The sequence below is a fragment of the Rhineura floridana genome, chromosome 2 (assembly GCF_030035675.1).
Source record: "Rhineura floridana isolate rRhiFlo1 chromosome 2, rRhiFlo1.hap2, whole genome shotgun sequence".
Taxonomy (NCBI): Eukaryota; Metazoa; Chordata; class Lepidosauria; order Squamata; family Rhineuridae; genus Rhineura; species Rhineura floridana.
Window position 1 is genome coordinate 20827488 of NC_084481.1, and position 19832 is coordinate 20847319.

General features: G+C 38.8%; 1 protein-coding gene across 10 annotated transcripts in view; it reads left to right on the top strand.

The window, feature by feature from the left end:
* Positions 1-19832, top strand: part of SATB2 (SATB homeobox 2) — a 198332-nt gene that overhangs the window by 11533 nt on the left and 166967 nt on the right. For 4 of the 10 annotated variants that reach the window (XM_061608078.1, XM_061608084.1, XM_061608080.1 and 1 more), the window contains exons 1-2: positions 1381-2176; positions 3276-3503. The exons of 1 other annotated variant lie outside the window; for it this stretch is intronic. In XM_061608078.1, the coding sequence (XP_061464062.1) occupies positions 3335-3503 (169 nt within the window). In that variant the 5' untranslated portion in view covers positions 1381-2176; positions 3276-3334. Of the gene's footprint in view, positions 1-1380; positions 2177-3275; positions 3504-6771; positions 6847-19832 lie in introns of those variants that run through there. 5 more of the 10 variants (XM_061608085.1, XM_061608087.1, XM_061608079.1 and 2 more) reach the window with 3 other exon arrangements.

Consider the following 19832-nt stretch of genomic DNA (forward strand, 5'->3'; position numbering starts at 1 on the left):
ACGCTGGTCCCCGTGGCCGGGGAGGGTTGTTTTTTGGGGGAGGGGGGTTGGTTCAATACCTTCTCTCTCCCTAAGTGGCGTTCGGAGTGGGGAAGGAGTGCTTTTGTGTGTGTGTGTGGGGTGTGTGTTCAGCAACACCCTTCCACCCCTTCCGTTAACTCTCTCTTTTTCTCCAAGGGATGGCTGGGCACCAGTACCTCCCGCCGCCCCTCACCCTCACGCCAGTCTATCCCGCACCTAACGAAGCTTCGCAGCCTCTTCATCTTTCGGGGCCTGGGAGTTTCAGAGAGAGAGCTCTTGCCTCAACTCTCCCTAGACATCACCACCCTGAGGCGGCCAGTTTCTCTCTCTCTCTCTCTCCCCATCTGGGGAAACAAAGCGGCTGCAGCCTCCTCACAACCCCTTCCCCTTAACCCACCAGCCTCATGAAATGCACCCCCGGGCAGAAAGAGGCAAGGGGGGTGGAGGTGGCACACACTCCCCGCCCCGCCTGCCTTTTTCTGTGGCCCTACAGGCAGACCATTACCATGCTGCGGTGGTGGCCGTAGTGGGAGGGGGGAGGAGAAGGGGAGATCACACCCCTTTTTCTTCAGAAAGAGAAAGGAGGGAGCGGAGGGTTCCAACCTGGTGCTCACCCCTCCCCTCCCCGCAGGGCACCGTAGTGCCTGCTCCCTTTGCTGTAAGGGGACAAGGAGTGTGGTGAAGGAGGGGGGCAAAGGGGAAGAAGAGGAGCAGGGCCACGTGCGTTTGTTTTGAGGCCTGCTGCCACAGCTCCCTCCGGAGAGGGCAGACAGAGAAGAGAAGGAAGCACCTAGAGTGGACATGTGGGGCTGGCTTTACTCCAACCTCCCCCAGCCGCATTTTCCCATCGGTCCTTCTCTCTGGCAAGCCGCTGCCTCTGGCTGCCTTCTCCCCCCACCCTGTAACCCTGCCCCCTTCCTTTGCATTACTTCCACCTCGCCTTTTCTCTCTGCTCCCCTCCCCAACTTTGCTCCTATTTTGGTTTTGCCTATGTGCTTGTGCGAACCCCGTGTGTTTCAATTTATGCTATATTTATTGGGCTTTTAATTTCCTGCCCGGCGGATTTCTCTCTTTCTCTGCCTGCCTGCAAACCGCGGTGCTGGCACCAGGAGCAGCAGCAGGAGCAGCAATTTGCAAACCCCTTGCCATTTTGGAAAGAGGAAGGGATCTATCCTGTATAAGCGATCTCATAAGATAAGGGAGAGAGGCTGTTTTGGGGGAAGTGGGAAGAGGAGGAGGAGGAGGAGGGGAAAAAGAAAAGTAGGAGGGGAAGCAGAAGCAGAAAGGGAAACTGAGCTGTTATTTTGGATTCCAAGAGCCGGGAGGAGGGAGGGAAGGAGGGAGGAGGGGGGGAAGGCATCACCAGCACCACACCAACCATTTAAAAAAAAAAAAGCAGGCAAGAAAAGAAAAAATCCCAAAGCAAGGAAGGACAACCCCAGAAAAGGACTCACTTTGCCTGATGACTCAACGCAACTAATAATCATTTGTCTCCTCTCTGGCGAATCCCTCGTGTTGTTCCTGCCGCCGCCGCCGCCGCTCTTGCTGCCTGGCGGAGGGAGAGATTGAAAGTGACACATCGGGCGCTGCTGCCTGCTCGGCGGCGACCAGAGCACCGGCTCCTGCTGCCTCTTTTCCAGCTCGCCCAGGATAGCGTCCCATCTCCCCCCCCCCCGCGTTTAGAGGCATCCTCTCCACCCCCTTTTCTTCTCCCCTCCCCCCTTTGATTTCTTCGTCTGTTTATTTTTTTATTTTGCTAAAGGTGAGAGACATTAGTATTTCTCTCTCCCTCCTCCTCCTCCTCTACTCCCCCTTCCGCTTCTTTCCCTCGCCGATCCCAGGGCTCCCTCGCCTCTTCCCTTGCATTCGCCACCTCGGACGTCCTTTGGGGAAGAGCCCTTTCCTCCGACCATCCAAGCAGTCTCTGGCGCAAGACCACGAGGCATCCTGACCTGCGAGCGTGACCCTCCCACCCCTCCCCTCCCCCCAAAAGCATCGGGACTTGAGGTGGCGGTGGGTTGGTTGGGGGAGACGAGCTAGACGAGAACGAAGACCACGTACAAAGAGGAGCCAAGAAAACTTTCCACCCTGGATTCTCTACTTTTGATCCATGGACAGAGCCCAACTCAGCCAAGTTACGGACAGACTATAAGCAGTAAGTACGCCAGGAAAGCTCACCAAAATTCACGGCGAGGCTCCCGAAAGATTTATCTTAAGAAGCTAGGTCAAAGCAAACAAAACTATTTACGGATGGCTCTGTCGCCGTGATTGAGGTGCTTCCGGTGGAAGTGTTGCTATTATACATCACACTCCCATTTATTTGTTTCTCTGTGGCTCCGTAAACTGCTCTAGCCGTGATGACTCCTTTTCTCTCGGTTTTTGCTGTACTACGTTGTGTAGTCAAGCTTGAAAACTCAATCTGCTTGAGATAGCATTTCAGCGCAAAATATCGAACCGACCTGCCAATGCTCTCTTTGGGGGGGGGAATCCCGGAGGATAAAGTTTTGCCCCCCTTGCCGAGCAAATTTATATTTTAATTTTCCTTTGCCTAGGGATAAACAAAACAAAATAAAAAAGCCGCAAAGATGAGACTTAATGGGTCGATTTCTAAGCAGCTTGTTTAAAAGCAGAAACAAGGATGCCTGGCATACGTTGCTTTTTTTCCCTTAATGTTTTTTTTAATTAGTGTGAAAGTGGGGCTGTAACTGTCAGTGTCCTTAGCTGTCACAGTAGGTCTGCCTGCTATTCCTCCAGAGTTTGCCCAATACAGGACCCCTCTTTAAACACATCACTAGGTGTGCCACTGGACCACTATGTCGGTTCACGCACCATCTGAAACGCATTAGCCTCTTTAATGCTGCAAACTCGCTCCTTAATAGATTTGTTTGACCGAGTCCCTCGCTTTTTGAAATTGCACTCTACCCCAAAGACGGAAGCTGTATCGTAGCAAATAGCTCCGATAATAGCCTGGCTTATAAAGCCGAAGTTAAATGAAGGATCAACTTCTGTGAACCTTTCTTGTTAGCTGCCGGCTCCCCACGCAGCATCGGAAGCCTGTTAAACAAGTCAGGTGCAAAAGCGAAGCCTTCTGGCTGGGTCTTCCCTACCGTGCAGACCGCTTTTATTCTGGCTTAAAGCATGCTTCCTTTTTTTTTTTAAATGTACATGTGATTAATGGATACATTCAGTTTGGATGCTTCTGAAGTCCTGCTGTTTGTTTCTTTCTCCCTCCCTGCCTGCCTCTTTCTTTCCAGGTCCTTGCTCATTTTATTGTGATCTGCCTGTGGGAACATTGTCGCCAACTCCAAGTAGCATGGACCGGAGAAGTGAGAGTCCCTGCCTAAGGGATAGCCCAGACAGAGGGAGCGGCAGCCCTGATGTCAAAGGTCCTCCCCCGGTGAAGGTGCCCAGACTTGAACAGAATGGGAGCCCTATGGGAGCCCGAGGGAAGCCCAATGGCTCTGTCACCAAATCAGTGGGAGGTAACAAACCTAGTAGAACTAATGTATACATAACAGACTGACGGCTGGGTTACAATGGCACGGGGAGTCAGGGTTCAGGTTGGCCAAGCCTGAGTGTCTTGGTGTTGGGTTACAGGAAGAAAGTCAAGGGCAGGCTGTTAATGGCCCACTTGCTCCTCTAGCCAGTAACCAACGGCCTCATTATGGTTAAACAGGACAGTGGATTATACAGAAGGTGGCATACTTTGGGCATGTTGCCACTTTGTAGGCGGTGTTAGCTGGTTATGACACAGTTAAGAGTTCCTAGCTTTTCCTGGAAAGCTTGAAGTTATTCAGTTCTTTGCCCCTGTGTTAGAAGGACAGTTAAAAAGGCTTGGGTTTTTGTTTTTGTTTTGTTTTGGGTTGCCTTTTGCACAATTGTATTTGGATCAAGTGACAAAGAAGTTAGTTACTTAATTCAGTTAAAAAGGGATCCAAATTATGTCCCTAGTATTTTATATCTTTGTTAAATGCTCCATATACATGTATGACTGGAAGCTAATTTAAAATATTTTATAACAGTTTTGGTATTGTATAGGTCATTCTAATCTTACTTGTGCCTCAGAAAGTGTTTTGGGGTTCTTTAGTCTCTTAAAGGGGACAGCTTGATCATTTTAGTTGCTAAGAATGCATGGTTCAATATTTTATGAATGGCCTGTTTCAAAACAGGAGAAAATTGCTGTGCTGTACACATCACTAGTCTAGCTTATTTGCCCTACTGTTACTATACACATCTCTAGTCTAGTTTATTTTAAATTTATAGAATCTAGTTGTAATGGCATTCTTGGGTTGTGATCCCAACATATTTACTTGGAAGCAAAAGCTTCACATTCATCAGTAGAATGTAATACCACATAAATGTATAAAGCAGTTAATTACTTTTAAAATACTCCTTGAAACAAAATGGGGTCATTTTTTCCTTTTAAGGACAGTTGCTACAGAATAATTTTTTTAAGCACCAATAGTTACAGTTGTTGGACAGCGCATGTACTGTTTTTTCTAGATACTCTTACCTCTGTATTCTGTGGTGTGATTTCAGTGACACAAGTAGATGATTTAAAATCACAGACATGCAGCTGGTTAAAGGTCTTTAGTTCTGAATTTTATGATTTCTCTGTTCACATTACTTTTGGACCTGAGTATTAGAACAGCATCCAGCTTTTCTTCTGTTTCTAAAGAAGAAGAAAAAAAATTAATGTCAAACTGTTCTGCAAAAAATATAACACATTATAATCCCCTATGGACAGAATTCTTACTGCATACAAAGAAATGTAAAAATTGCATGTTTTGGCAATAGTGGGCTAGTATTTTGAGTGCTAAGAAAATGCTGCATAATGCCATTGAAGCAGTTTTAACAAAACACTCTTTACTTATTGGGATTAGTAATTGTCAAAGGTTGTCAAAAAGTTGTACATTGAGGTTCTCCTCTCTCCCCAAACTTAGTTATTTTAATATTTCTAGGTAATCTTGAGTAAAGATAGCTAACAATGGATAGGAAAGTTCAGACAATGGTTTGAGAGACTTGGTGAATGAACTTCTTTCTCCCTGTTGCTCTCATCAATGTGTTCTTAGAGGCAAAAAATGAAAATGTATAATTAAATACTCTGCTAGTTAGCAATTTATAAAAGTAATAACAGAGTACTTATGGATTTGATGCTAACTAAATCTTTCTATAAATCTTTCGGTATAAGCTTTGGAGTAGCTGAGGGCTGTTTTGAAGCATTAATTACTTTTTAGAAAGGGTTTGTGGGTTTGTGTTAATGTTGTGTTTAGGGCTTCTAATCTGCACCAAGGTGGGTAGGGGAGGTTTATTTCAAAATGTTGGCTTATGTATGTTTCTAAATTGCTTCAGTGCATTGCCACAGGAAGGTCACAATGGTTTATGATATCAGTAGTAGAGATTCAATCAAGTGTGAAGTAGGATGGAGGATTTTCTTCAGTTTTACATGAAGGCTTTCGTTTCTCAAGGCCATCTTCTCAGAGGTTACCTTTTCATGCACTGCTGACTGACTCAAAATTTGTTTTCACTTTGTGGTTCATGAAAATTTGTGTAGTTCTAGTATTTGCTGGCTAGTGTTCAATTTTTAAGTAAGAATAAAAAAGTCTGATTCTGAAATCACTAATACTCAGTACTAAAGTAGTTTTAAGTCAGACTATCTAGATAAGGCAATGGTTTAAAATTGGTGTTCATTTTGTGTTAAAATCTTTTAGGATAACTAGCTTGCCTATCTTATGAAAGGCTTTTTGCTACAGCCCTTTTACAAATTATTTTAGGAAAAAGTTCAAAAATGGGACCACTTTTCAGAACAAATTATAAATTGTGTGTATCAGATGCATATGTGGCTGTAAAAGATTTATTGAAATAGTACAAATGTTGTACCTTTTTGCACACTAATCTTAGCACTCAAATCTGATTTATCTAGAGGTGAAGGTAGTTATATTAGAAAGGAAAACTAATGCCAAGCATAAATCTCTGGCCTGTAAAAGTGTGTTAACAAGATATTTTTTAGTTACATTAAAGGAAAATATTCAATATGTAGTGTAGTTAAGACTTCTCAATATATTTCATTTATGGTGGGTTTGAAATGCAGTGAACAGCTGAGGAAAGTTACTGACTTTCAAATAAGCTGCTTAAAAAATATCATAACTATAAAACCTTAGTTCTTCTGTGTTTCTTTGGAAAAAGAAGGTAGTACAGGATTCTGACTCTGTTCTATTTGCTTAAACAAAGAGTTAACAGACCTTGTAGGCACTGTCAAGTGATGAACTTGTGTTAATAGACATCTCTGGTACTCCTTATTTCTTATGATATCTCTAAGTAAAGGAAAAACTTGCAAGGATATGCAGTTGTACTTCACTGATTATTTGGGGGAGGAGAGCATGGTAAAAGAGATTTTACCGGAAGCTGTTTGGTAACCACTGGTATAGTAGCTATTCTAGAGTGAAACACTTTTTGGCTTTTTGGGAAGAGAGATGAAACTTGAAAAATCCTGAACAAAAAGTTGAAGAGGGTGTGGTAGAAGTAAGTTTCCCTGGGGACTTAAACACCTTGTGCTATTTACAGTGTTAATTCTAGCTGAACTAGTCAGGGTTAACTTTTTTTTTTGGCCTTAGGTATTCTAGCACTTCCTGCAGTTATCTTAGTGGTCTGTTTTAAATGCCTGTGTAATAAAGCAGAAGTGCTGTGATATTCGTGATTGGCAGCTTTTATAGTGAGACTGTGGGAGAAAAAGGCGAATATCTCTTTAAAACACATATGACGCCTGGGAGAGAGGTTAAAGCAAGCAAGAGCTCTGTGGTGTTGACAGCTTTATATCCCTGCTGGGTAACATTCACTTACTAGAATTGGCGTCCCCTCTCAGTTTGTAATTCGCTCCATAAGGATTTTGAAAAAGGATGATTAATGGCCAGGAAACTCTGATTTGTAAAATTCCTGATTAAAATGTATTCTGTGTTCACGACTCTTCAACTCTCATGTGCATTTACATTTTTATTAGTATTTAAGAGATGGAAAATTAGTCTGAAGAACTCAAGTATAACGTGGTTTAATCACTTAATGCCATGATCCTAATTTCACTGATTTAGAAGTGAGCTCTTATTGGGGCTAATTTTCAGACAAATCTCTTATTTTGTCCTCTGGTGAAATAAACTGAAGAATAGAACCCATTAATACCAAAGGCTAAAATCTAGTATAAGCAGCAAGATATAAAATCTAGTATAAGCAGTAGGATGCTATGTCATATTTGATCCATATAAATTGATTCTTACAGTGGTGTTAGAAGGTTGAAGCATATCTTTTTTTACCAGGTTCAGAGCGATTCAAGGATAGGTTGGCCTTTAAATAGAAATCTGGTGTGTGTGTATTTTATTTTAATATTTGATTGGAAGACCAAGCTTTTACACAGTTTATCACCAGACTACATGAAATAAACTTTGATATACTATATGGTGTAAAATGCTCAGACATGCAAATTTTGATATCACTGATCTGATTATAAAATATACTATTTCTATCTTTTTGGAAGTTAAATATAGGTATGCTTCTTAATCTGCTTTAATGTTTCTCAGATAAATGATAACTGTTTTAAAATGCTAGCAAAATGATTTATAACTTGATCCTATTTGTGTTAACAAGGAATCAAAGTCCCATTGAATTCAGTGGGACTTACCTTAAGAGAAGTGTTTACTGGGTTACAATTTTAGGCATCAAACATGAAGCCTACTCTTATGCATGTTTACTGAAGCGCTATTGAATTCAGCATATTTTACACCCAAGTAGGATTACAGCCTTTGTTTTAAGGTCTAGCATACTACTGTTAACAGTTGCAATATATAAATGTTAATTACTACTACTGATAGAGCCAGGTATAGGAGAGTTGTGACCCTTTATTACAGTTAACAAATATAATAAGGGGAAATCAAGGTTAATGTTTGTTTGAAGCATTCAGACATTGATCAGAGCATTGTTATAAGTTGTCATTTGAATATTGTCTGTGACAGCTGTTTATGTAATTTTCTTGGACATGAAGTCTTTACATGCAAAGAGATAGACAGTAATATGTAGTCTTTCATTATTATTCTTCCTGTTCGTCTCAACTGTGTGAGAGGCATATTTCCTTATATTTGTAAGGGTTGAATATACCTTAAAAATGAAAGCAAGTGACAAAAACAGATTTACTCTTGGGCAAATTTGGATTACACTGTTCTTATATAATCTAATGTATTGCTGGACAATACCCATTTATATAGTGCAATTTAACATTTTAAAAAGTATTGATTCCTGTACATATCTAGGTTACAAAATGAAGTCCACCAAAGTAAAATTTGGATTATTGCTCTTTAGATGTTAGAATGATTTAGAAAAAGGTGTTTTTTAAAAAAACATCTGTCTTTGTTTTTTAGACACAAACACTGTAGTCATACATTTGGAGTCACCTAGCATGTCACCTTCTCTCTCCCAATAAGAAAATAGTCATTCTCTGTGATTTTAGTATTAAGTATGCTGAAGCAAATATGTAGTTTATTTGATTTCAAGATGTTTACAATTCAACATCCACAATGAGTTTAATATAAAATATCCCTCCAAGAGGAGTCTAGGGTAATTTTGGAACATTTTACTTGAAATGTTCTTCACAAAGTTGTAGACATAATGGATTGAAATATCAATATTAATTCTAACTTTTTTTGGTGTTTTTTTATACTGTGGGGAAAATGGTGTCAAATGCTTACTTGGAAGTAAATCCCAGTGATTTCAGTTGAATGTATCACTCTTAAGGCACACAGTCACATTTGGGATTTGGGTGCAGGCTAAATTACCTATTTAGATTTTATACTGTCTGTTCACATGTGTCTGAAATGCACTTGCTTAGAAGTATAGCTGAGTTCATTGGGAGAAACATGCATAGGATGAGGACCATAACCGTTTTCTTCTAAACTTCTCTATTGACCAGGGCTCATTCATCAAGGCCTTTTAGCCTCTCTTTATTTCTCTCGATATAGCATGAATTCTAGCTCATATTTCCCTGGAAAGTGAGTGGATTTTGTAGGGTTTTTGGTGGAAATCAGTAGGAAGAAGAGTAAGGAGTCCCAAGTGTACTTATTTGAAATAACGCCCATCAAAATAGTGGAATTTATTTCCAATAAATTGTGTTTTGGATTGGCCAATATTCTTCTTTGGTTCACTATACATTTGTATCACATTCTGATTCTAAAACATATTTGCATGAAACTAAATTTAATTGATTTCTTAGTACATAGAATTGGGGCTTTGGTGTTAGCAGAAGTACATGGACCAGATTGGCACTCTGTCTTGTACTCAGTGTTTAAGACAATTGCTTTTCTTTAATTGAGTATTAGTAGCCTTTTTGCTGAAAGCTGGTTATGGTAAATGTAGCTTCTCTTTGCATACAATAAAAGTGTACCAAATACAACATTTTCTCTTATGCATTTTAACTGGTGATAGCATAATACCTATGCAAGATATGTATTTCAGTAATGCCTTATTAATCTTTATGGTAATTTCATACATTGAAACTGAAATATCGGGCACTTAGCTGTTGGAGAAAAAGTGGTGCTCTGTAACAGGTATAAAATATTTTTTGACAAACTTGAATGTGTGTATATATAGGATTTTAGAGAGGGGAAAAGTACCACTGTAATGGCAAAATAATGCAGAACGTATGCTGATGTAATTCTGAGCTAATATACTGTTTCCAAAGCAAGCCACAGAAAGATTTTAGACACTATATGAAAAAATGAGGACTCTTAAAAAAAAATTGCCTGATGGCAGTATAATAAGCATGAAAGTGCAACCATGAAATAATGCATCATTATTATTGGTAATAAAATGCATTTTTACTTTGGGAATAACTGAATATTATGTGAAATAAGTGAAAATTAGGAAGGTATTAGGCCATTACACCCCAAGACACTGGAGGGTCTAATCTAGTTCCATATCATGTAACTACATAGGTGGTATTGTTGGCTAGGCGAGAAGGGTTATTTGCTGGGTGTTCTTTGGTAACTTAGTAGCATTTCAAGATTAAAATACTGTATTGTAGTGATACCAAGACTCTACTACTACCTGTGCTTTATAATCCAAGACAGGAGTTAGCTGACACAATGTGTGTAGGTGTGGTGGGACTATCTGAAAGGGAAAGTGCTCTTTTGGCAACACAAAATATTGACTTTGAACTATAGCGTGTGCTTAAAATGCAACTGTTCTCCCCCCTGCCCCCCGAGATAAATTATGAATCAATCTTATGTTAATTGGTTCCTACTGTATAAACTCCATAAAAACAGATGCACTTTCATATGAAGACGTTCTGTAAGTGAAACTGTTTTAAGAGCTAAAGCCACAACTGACAAACATATGAGGAGCTGAAGATTTCAGAGAACTATACTTAATTATCTCTACCATGCTGAATTTTCCCACCAAATATAAGCTGAGCATTCATCATAGAGTGTTAAGCATCTATCTTGTGTTTGTGACAAAAAGAGTTTCAGTTGTTTTGGACTACAGAAAAGAGGATCAGCATTCCTCTGCTGTGGTATCTTTCAAAAGATTAATGTTATTTTTTTAGGGTCTTCATGATGTCCATTGTATAAACAGCATCAATTCTAAAATTAATACAGTTATATACATTATACAATAATATTGGGGAAATATGCAAATCCAGAACACATGTATGAGAAAGTCTTGCTGTATTCTCAACACTTACTTTAAAGTAAATTTCACTGACATTTTGACTTAGGAGAGTGTGACTCTCTGCATTTGTTGTGGGAAATGTTGGCATTGCACTGCAGCTTCCCGCAGCAAATGGATAAAGTGTAGAAGTAAAATGTGAGGTTTTGTATGGGTTATATGTATTATTAATAGTTAATACAATTAAACTAAAAAATAAAACACGCATCTGTATGCAACTGGGAACCCTGATCGGTTCATGTTATCCAGACATGTGTACCAGCTATTTTAAAGTATGTGGACTGGAGATGATGATTCTTGCATCAGTTGAGTATATAGTGCTGCCCTCAATTTATGTTTAGAAAAGGGTACACTCAAATACCTAGTCTACAGGCTTCTTTAAAAATTTTTGTTCCTAACAGAGACTTATAAAAGGCCTAATTTGAGCCTTTCATCATTTTTGTGTTATATATATGATTCCCCACCACCACCGGAGTTCAGAATTAATTTTGAAATATACAAAGTAAGTAATTGTGAGATTAAATCTAGAGCAAGTTAGGCATATCTGTATCTCTATGAAATGAATGGAACCAAAATGCTTAATACTGTGCTTAATCCTACCAGTTCAATAGGATTTTTACTTTGTACCCTTTAAAAAGTATTGTCTCTGCTTGTTTATAGAAATGTGAAATTTCTGATTTGCTCAACAAATTGATCCCCAAATGATATAATCTGTACTTTGTATCAAATAAAAATTTCAAAATAGATCTAACTTTTAAAAAGTATTTTGAGACAAAAGGGTTAACGTTAGGAAACTAATTTTGCTCATAAGACAAGCAGAGAGCCTCTTTAGAGGCAGTCTTTTCCTCAGGGCTTTGACAAAACTGTCTTATAGTAATGTCAAGACTTTAGTGAAAATCTGTGCAGTCTAAGAAAAACCTCAGCATCTAAGGACTGTTTTACATGTCATGAATTATTGAAATAGATGAGTTCACTGCATGCGTTTGTGGGTAACCTGTAAAGTGCAAGGCAACTTCACGTGTTTTTATGTGCATGTACTGCATATTCCATGGAGAGCTATGGTTAGTTGTAGCTCCTCACAATATGTGATAATAGTGTTAGTGAAAATAATGAGTGTAGTTGTTTTTCATGTCATGGAGATTGCTGGAAAAAAATGCAGTAAACTGTGGTTTGAGTACCGCTTTGAGGTGCAAATCATTTGTTAGTGGATGTTTCATGCGGATAGAATTGTTTGCATGTCGCAATAAAAATGAATTAGACCATGTTTCAAGTTCTAAGCCACTGAAACATTTTGTACAGTTAGAAATTAATAGTTCAGTGTACAACAGGAATAGAAAGATACGTGATATTATATGGCTTGCTTCTTTGCACAGTTTATGGGCAGCCATTTGTGCTTTTTATTCATTTTCATTGAAACTGTGGTTAAATGTTTCTATGATAGAATCGAGAGATAACTAGATTATATATACTAATCTTATTTTCTTTGAGTCTGAACAATATATAATTTCAGTTAAAGAGAAAACATACAAAGTAACTTTTAGGTGGTGTGTCCAGTGAAGTGCTTCTTCTAGTACAAGGATTTCCGCTTGCGCAATAAAACTTTTCTTCCCTTTCTTTGCCCTGCGTGTCTTCCCTGCTCCGGAGGGTTGGGGGAACCCTGAGAACAGATTTAGGGGTGCATATCAGGAGAAGAGAGGGAGAGGAAGGTCTATTGCGCAGCCAAACTTTCTTATGCTAGTGGAAGCGCTTCATTGGCTACTGCCCTTTAACAACAGTGAGGTGCTGTACCCCTCAATTTATGGCTGGTTGACACAATAAAAGCACCCCCTCCACATACATAGTTCCAACCTTCCTTGAGCCCTCACTTGTGTTGGCAGATACAACGTGAACTAGGTAACGATGGATATGGAAGACATTCCTTTTCCCAGCTGGTTTATTCCCTAGTTCACATATTGTTGTGGTTTGTACAGAATGCTAAGCCATGGTTTAGCATTATATGCATAAAAAGGAAGGAGCCTAGGGCTTGTGTGGTTCCTTGCTTCCCGCCTCTTGTGTGGCCCAAAGAAGAAGGACTTCATTGGTGTTTAGCTTCAACTTGCCATTAATCCTGGTTGTGTCATATGTACCAGAGATTGTTGTTTAAAACAAACTCTGGTTAGTTAAAAACACACACCCAGCTTTATAACTCCTGGTTTCAAGTTGGCTTGTTTTGAAATGGACCAGAGTTTGTTTTCAACCATGGTCTCTGGTTCATTTGGCAGAATAAACCATAATTTAGTGAAAAGTGAAACTAGACTTCTCCCAGGCCTGCATGGGGGGGAGGGGATTGGGGAAACCTGTGACCCAGAGACTTTGCTTTGGTTCCTTTCAGCTTGTGTCTGCAGTGCCAAGTTATGGTCATAACATTGATTCATGTGAGCATACCCATGGATAGTCAGGACTGTTGCATGGAGAACAGATGTATTGCATGTCCATGTCCACTATATATATATATATATATATATTACTGCATAGTCAAATTTGTGATGTATGATGGCTGCTATAAAAAGAAGCTTGACTTCTAGTAAGTGTGTTTAGGATCATAGCCTAAAACTATACATGTGGATGCAAGTCTCATTTAAGGTAATAGAAGTAGGTGCCTAGTACATGTTGAGATGTACATGAGGTATCATCCCAATTAGGCAAAAGCTTAGTAGGAATCTTAATACAAAGGCACTTCATTTTGTATTGACGTGTGTGTGTGTGTGTGTGCGCTCACACCCCCACCCCAACACCCCCACCCCACTTGTTACATATTGCTGTTTCTTTGGCAAACAAAGAAGCTTGCTTTTAATAATGTAATTTTCAGATATGTAACTGCTGGGCCTAGAAGCTACTTAGGCTGCAATCCAATACATGTCTACTCAGAAGTAAGTTCCATTGGGTGCACTGGGACTTACTCCCAGGTAAGTGTGTATTGGATTGCAGCTTAGTTTATGTTTAAAAGATATGTAGTTTAGGCGGTGATCCTGTTTGCATTCACCTGGGTGTAAGCCCCATTGAACACAGTGGAACTAACTTCTGGGTGTATGTTGGTAGGATTCCACTGTTAGCTGGACAAATATGAGACAACAAAAGAATAGTCTAGTGAAAAAAATTACTTTGTTCCTTAACATACTTATCTGTCAATAGGTTGCTGGCCTTTTATTCCACTCCATGTAAACATATTTAGGATTAGAGTTATGTTTAGGATATTTCTTTTTAAAGATAAATATTGCTGTTGCAGCCATACTAAAAATGAAGCATGCCCTTTGAATAACCTATATTTTAAAAAGGAACATAAATTCATATTTTATGTGATGTGCCTTTCCATTATTTATATGTCACAACTGAATATGTATATCTCTTAGATTAGCTATTTTGTATTTTATTGGCTATTAAGGAATAAATTCTCACTTGTGAGTTATGCATTACTTTGCAGTGAAAGGTGCCTTTCATAATATCTTTTTCCAACTTACAAATAACTTTTTTGCCATAATATTCACATGCTAGCAGAGCAACATGATAGATGTCTTCTTAAGTGTCGTAGTAAAAGAAAATGACTTGGATTTTCAGACTGTTGATAGTTTATGTTGTTTTGGACCAATTTCCCAAGCAGTGATCGAAAACAGATTACAATAACAATTATACAGTCAGAAGATGCAATATCCATTTCTGTTTTAATTGGGTGAAGGAATAATAAAAACATCATTAAGAAAAATGAGATGGACCTGTCACATAGTCTACCAATTTTTAGACTTTGAGAAAATGCAGAGTAACTGAAGTGGTGTTTAGTTTACTTCATCTTGTTAGCTAAAATCTGTATTTATGGTAGAAAATATGTGCTCACAGATGTGGACAAGTTTTTAGTAACTGCTATTGTTAAGATGTTAAAGTAGAGGTGAAATATTTCGGTTTATGCCTCTAATTTCAGCGAGATGGAGCAATTCCTGTTGCTGGCTTAACCCCCCTTTTTTGTTCATTACAATTGGAGCCATTTGTCATCTGCCACCATCATAATATGGAATGAAATATCTGAGTGGTGGTGATAGTGAAGTCCCCCCCCCAAAAAAAATATGTGTCTCATAGGCTTGGATCCCAGCTTTCCTTCCATGAACAGAAGAGAGTTCACATTCATGGGACAGGGCTATTCTACCTCTCCCATCTCTCTGTAGATCACACCCCCTGGAAATCTGCTCCTGTGGTTGGGGAACCTTTGGGAATGGTGCAGGGAGCTACAGTTGGAAGGGAAGTTGATGAAAGTCGCTGCTCATTATGCGAACAGAGGAGCGAGCAACTAGGATGTAAACCATTGTGTTAAATAAATTTATCTCCTGCTCTTTGGACTAATTCATGCAGCTACTTTTTTGTGTTCCATTATTTATTTATTTATTATTTCAATTTATATACCGCCCTTAGCAGAATAGCTCTCAGGGTGGTGAACAAACAAGATAAAATACAATATATCATAGTAAAAAATCACAAAAACATGTACAAACAAACAACAGAAAGCACAACAAAAATGAAATACAATACAAATTAAGAAGGATACATGTTAAAAGTAGAAAGATTAAGAAAATTAAAAGATTAAAATGCCTGGGAGCATTAAAAAGTCTTTACCTGGCGCCGGAAAGATAGAAGAGTAGGCGCCAGGCGTACCTCTTCGGGGAGGCTGTTCCACAACTCAGAGGCCACCGCAGAAAAGGCCCTAGATCTAGTAACCACCCTCCGGGCTTCCCGATGAGCTGGTACCCGGAGGAGGGCCTTAGATTCTGAACGAAGTGAACGGGTAGGTTCATAGCGAGAGAGGCGTTCCACAAGGTATTGAGGTCCCACGCCGTGTAATTCCCCCATCCGTCTTTTTATCTCCACAGATGTACAATATAGGTGTGAAAGCAGTTGTCCGAGTACACCCTCTGACATTGGCCCAGTTCCCAAATTAGTATGTCCTTGCAAACTGTTCAAAGCATTGCAGCCGCATGCGGGAGCAGAAGCTGGGCCTGCCTGTGGTGGAGCATTCAGATGACTGCTTCATCACCTACATTTTTGATCAGTGGGGACAGAAGAAAAGCTCTTAAAGTGGTGACTAAAAACAAGCATGTGGATGAAACGAAATTAATCATTAGGGACAGAGTGGGGTCTCTGACAAATTGTAAGCTCCATCATGGTGAAGTTTAAAAACATCCCAGTACAGTGGATGTGTTTATTTATTGCAGTTTGTAAGCTGTAAACTACCTTTTTTATTAGTACTGTACATCCGAAAATGATAATCTATATAGCATACATGATGATATTTACCAATATCATCAGACATGGGGTGCAAATAATTGGTGATTAATACGAATAAAATAGGGAAAATGAAAAAGAGATTTAAGGTAGCTTATAATTTATAATTGGATTCTCCTAAAACCATATAAGGATCTAGTACATTTTGTACTTTATTACTGCAATACAAACAGAAAAGGCTCAACTTCTCTATACATTCATTAACTTGCTGCCTGCCTGCTTTGATGCTTATTATGTTTTAGTTTGGACATGTTGTATCCCATGTCCCAAATTCTTACAATCCATTTATCGATAGTAGATCAATACTAACTTTTTTCTAACAACAAGACCATCATAAGTACTGCTGACAAGATATGAGTCCAGATATTTTATCTTCCAATGCTATTCATTTCAGGGGGGGGGGAATTAATGTCGCCAGAGGATCCTTTGGGATGTTACATCCAGTAATATTTTGGATTTCTGCTGTTATCAAATTCCAGTGTCTTAAGCTGGGGGCATGTCTGAAAATATGATAAAATTTGCTTTAAAGCACCAACGTTAATCACTAGCATTTGGGAATATTGTAAATCTTTTTGGTATAAACACCATCTAAATAATAATTTGTGGAAATTCCCCTTAAAGTCCATACACAATGTGGATTGCAAAGGTTTTTCCAAATCCATTTCCTGTGGCATTTCTTTTGCAAGAACCATTTGCCATTTTGTTTGATCTTTATTTAGTGCTGGTTCCAAATTAGCCTGCATTTTATCCATACACCCTAATGCTCCATTTGATTGTCCAAGATTATTTCAAACCATACAGTCCCACAATGAGCCACACATCACTGTCGGTCAAGTAACTCTATATTTGACTTGGAGACGTTGAAAGGTGGGGTATGTGTTCATATTGCTTCCTGAATGGACTTTAAAATGTTTTTGCTGTTTAGAAAATAGGTACTCCTCAGGGCTGTTGTGAGAGGGCAAGATTAGGAAGAAAGGAGTCTACCCATGTGAATGTTTCCTCACAGAATATGTATGACTTTTGAGTTATATGAAAGTTAAGAATATGATTTAGTGTAACATTGTTTGGTTGCTAAGCTGGCACAGTATAGGACCATTTTTTACTTTGTTATCTAAAATGAGGCCTTTCAGAGTAACAGTTTTTAAGAACAGGATCTTAGAATATAAGAAAAGATCCTTTTAGCACAGTTCAGGTGGAGACTTGTTTGCAGAAAAGTTAACTTCATTTGCAGATTCATGTAATCTCAAAAGTAAAATTGAACATGGTGTAACATGAATGTTATTCACATTTGTTCGCTGCGAGGCCATCTTGCCTATAGGGAAAACGGGTAGTAGTTCTGGAAACTGACAATGCCTCAGTAACTTTATGCCAGGCCATTTTTGATGAATTTTTGGATGTAGACCTAGAATTTTGCTAAGCAAATACACTGACGTATGTTTGCGCCCCACACCTTTCCAATATAAATCCTTCTTTAGGAGCACTCTTAGGCACAACCAAAACGCAACAGAGCTGAAGAGCAAAGCCTCACGTTGGTAAAGCTCAAAAGAGTGCCCCTGAAGGATTTATTTTTGAAATGCATTGACCTCGATAAAGATCTATGCACCTGGAGGCTTCCTCTCTTCTTTTCCTGCTTTTGGTGTGTTCCCGTTTTCCCCTTTTTCTGTTAGGTAAATATAACCTAAATTTACATATGCCTAGCTGAATTGTGCCAAGGCAGCCAGATGCTTGGGAGCAAGGGTGTGAAGAGAGCAGAAGGAGATATAGAATTATTGCCCAACGCACAGCCATCCCCTGGTAACAGTGCACCTCAGATGGCTTTGAAATGGCTCAAGTGACAAAGCAAAGAATTAGCAATAGGAATATAGGGATGGTTGTGGCACCATGGCAAACCATAGTAAGGCATTAATTGATCAAACTCTATGCTCATGTGTTGCTTTTTTCCCTTAGGATAGATTGCCCACTTCTGGATGAAAGGACAGTCACTAAATTGGAATGAAGGAGAGAACTGGAGGATGTGAAGGGCATATGTATTAAGGCCAGTGATGTGGGTTTTCTGGAAAATTTTGAATGGAAAAATTTCTCAGAAAACTTTTCTATGCAAATAAGCGTGGATTGCTTTAAATCAAGATTTAGCTCCCCAAGAAAAACTCTTGATTTAAATCAAGTTAGTCACTTTTAGTTCTTTATGTATTTCTTAAACAATGGTGCAAATCTGATTACTAAAATATGTAAATTTACAACTCAATATAGCATTTTACAAGGAGGGTACACTTTGTTGAATTGTTCAGATAACTTGATTTTTATTAATTTAAAAATATTATACAATACTGCTTGTGTCAAGCTGCTGAACTTTTTTTTTTTTTTAGAAAACAAGTATAAAATGGAGTTCCCTAGGGAAATTGAGTTATGCTGAAGTAAAACAAGTAAAACAAGGAACACACTTGTGGCATCAGCGTTATGGTCTGCCATGATGTTCCAAAATCAGGGGCCTGTTATGTAATATAAAATAAGAAAATGACACCCAGTGGCAACTTTTTTGCATCTTTCTGTACAGTAAACCTGGATTACAGATTCTAAACCTAGTTAACCAATGAAACAAGCCATAAAGAGCTAAGCTTTTCCCTCCTATTAACATCCAGCATAGCAAACATCTTGTTGAATAACACTACTACTAAAAGGCATAGAGAGTCCTGGCAAATGATGCATTACCATAATGCATTACAAAGTGAATTATTCAATTTATTAACCAGTTGATCCATATTGTTCTTTAGACACATCCACATCTTCATCCACATTATTTTCTCCCAATAAGCAGGTTTCATTATGGTACAGTAATAGAATTATAGGACTGAAAGGGGCCTTATAAGGGCATCGAGTCCAACCTTCTGCTCAATGCAGGAATCCAAATTAAAGTATACCCAACAGGAAAATACCTGACATGTTTCATAATTCTTGAAGGTAGACCCTGCATCTCCTTCTTGTGCTGTTTGTATCTTTTCCTTTTTGCCCAAGGAAGGAGTTTATTCAAAATATTGCCAGATAGGGTCTCTCGTTGTCCAGAAGCCATGACAGTTCTTCTGTGGCAAAGGTGTTATGGAATATAGGAAGCTGTGTCTGTAATACACTGTCTTCCCTTTTTTCTTTCTATTCCTCTCCACTGTTCCTTTCTATTCTGTCTCCAACTGTCTTTTTCTATATCGTCTCTTCCCTAATTCCTTTGCCTTGTGTACCATCACATAAGCTCAGGACAACAACAATCCCATTCCCCCATCCAGTCTGTGTCTTTGTAACTTTGTAACAGAAAGGGAAAATCCAGATCTTCCAAGAAGTAAGAGTTTGCAGTTAGGCTGGATATGGCCATTTTCATGAGACAAAAAACTGAAATGAATGCCCATGTTTGGTAGGTAACTCAATGTGTGTGAATGTGACAGAGCCATTAATTCAAGACGGTAAGCATAGGTTTAGCACTTTTATAAGATTTTTGTAAGATCGAATTGAATGAGAGAGAAATTTACTATTTTATTAATGGTTTTTTTTTAAAAAAAATCCAATTTAAATGTAAAAAACTAGCTTAAATTAAAAAAAATAAATGTTTTTTTACAAAATCACTGCTTTTTATCCACTCTGATGCAAATCAAAATAATTAATAATTAATTTGCATCAGAAGTTTTTTTGGTTTGCATCCGAATATTTTCTGGCATCCTAGAGAATGATCTAATTTAGGATGTTTATTTTACATGTATTTAAAATAAAGTTAAAATAAAGTTAAAAACTTAGGAACTGCCAAGCTTGCCTAAGACTTA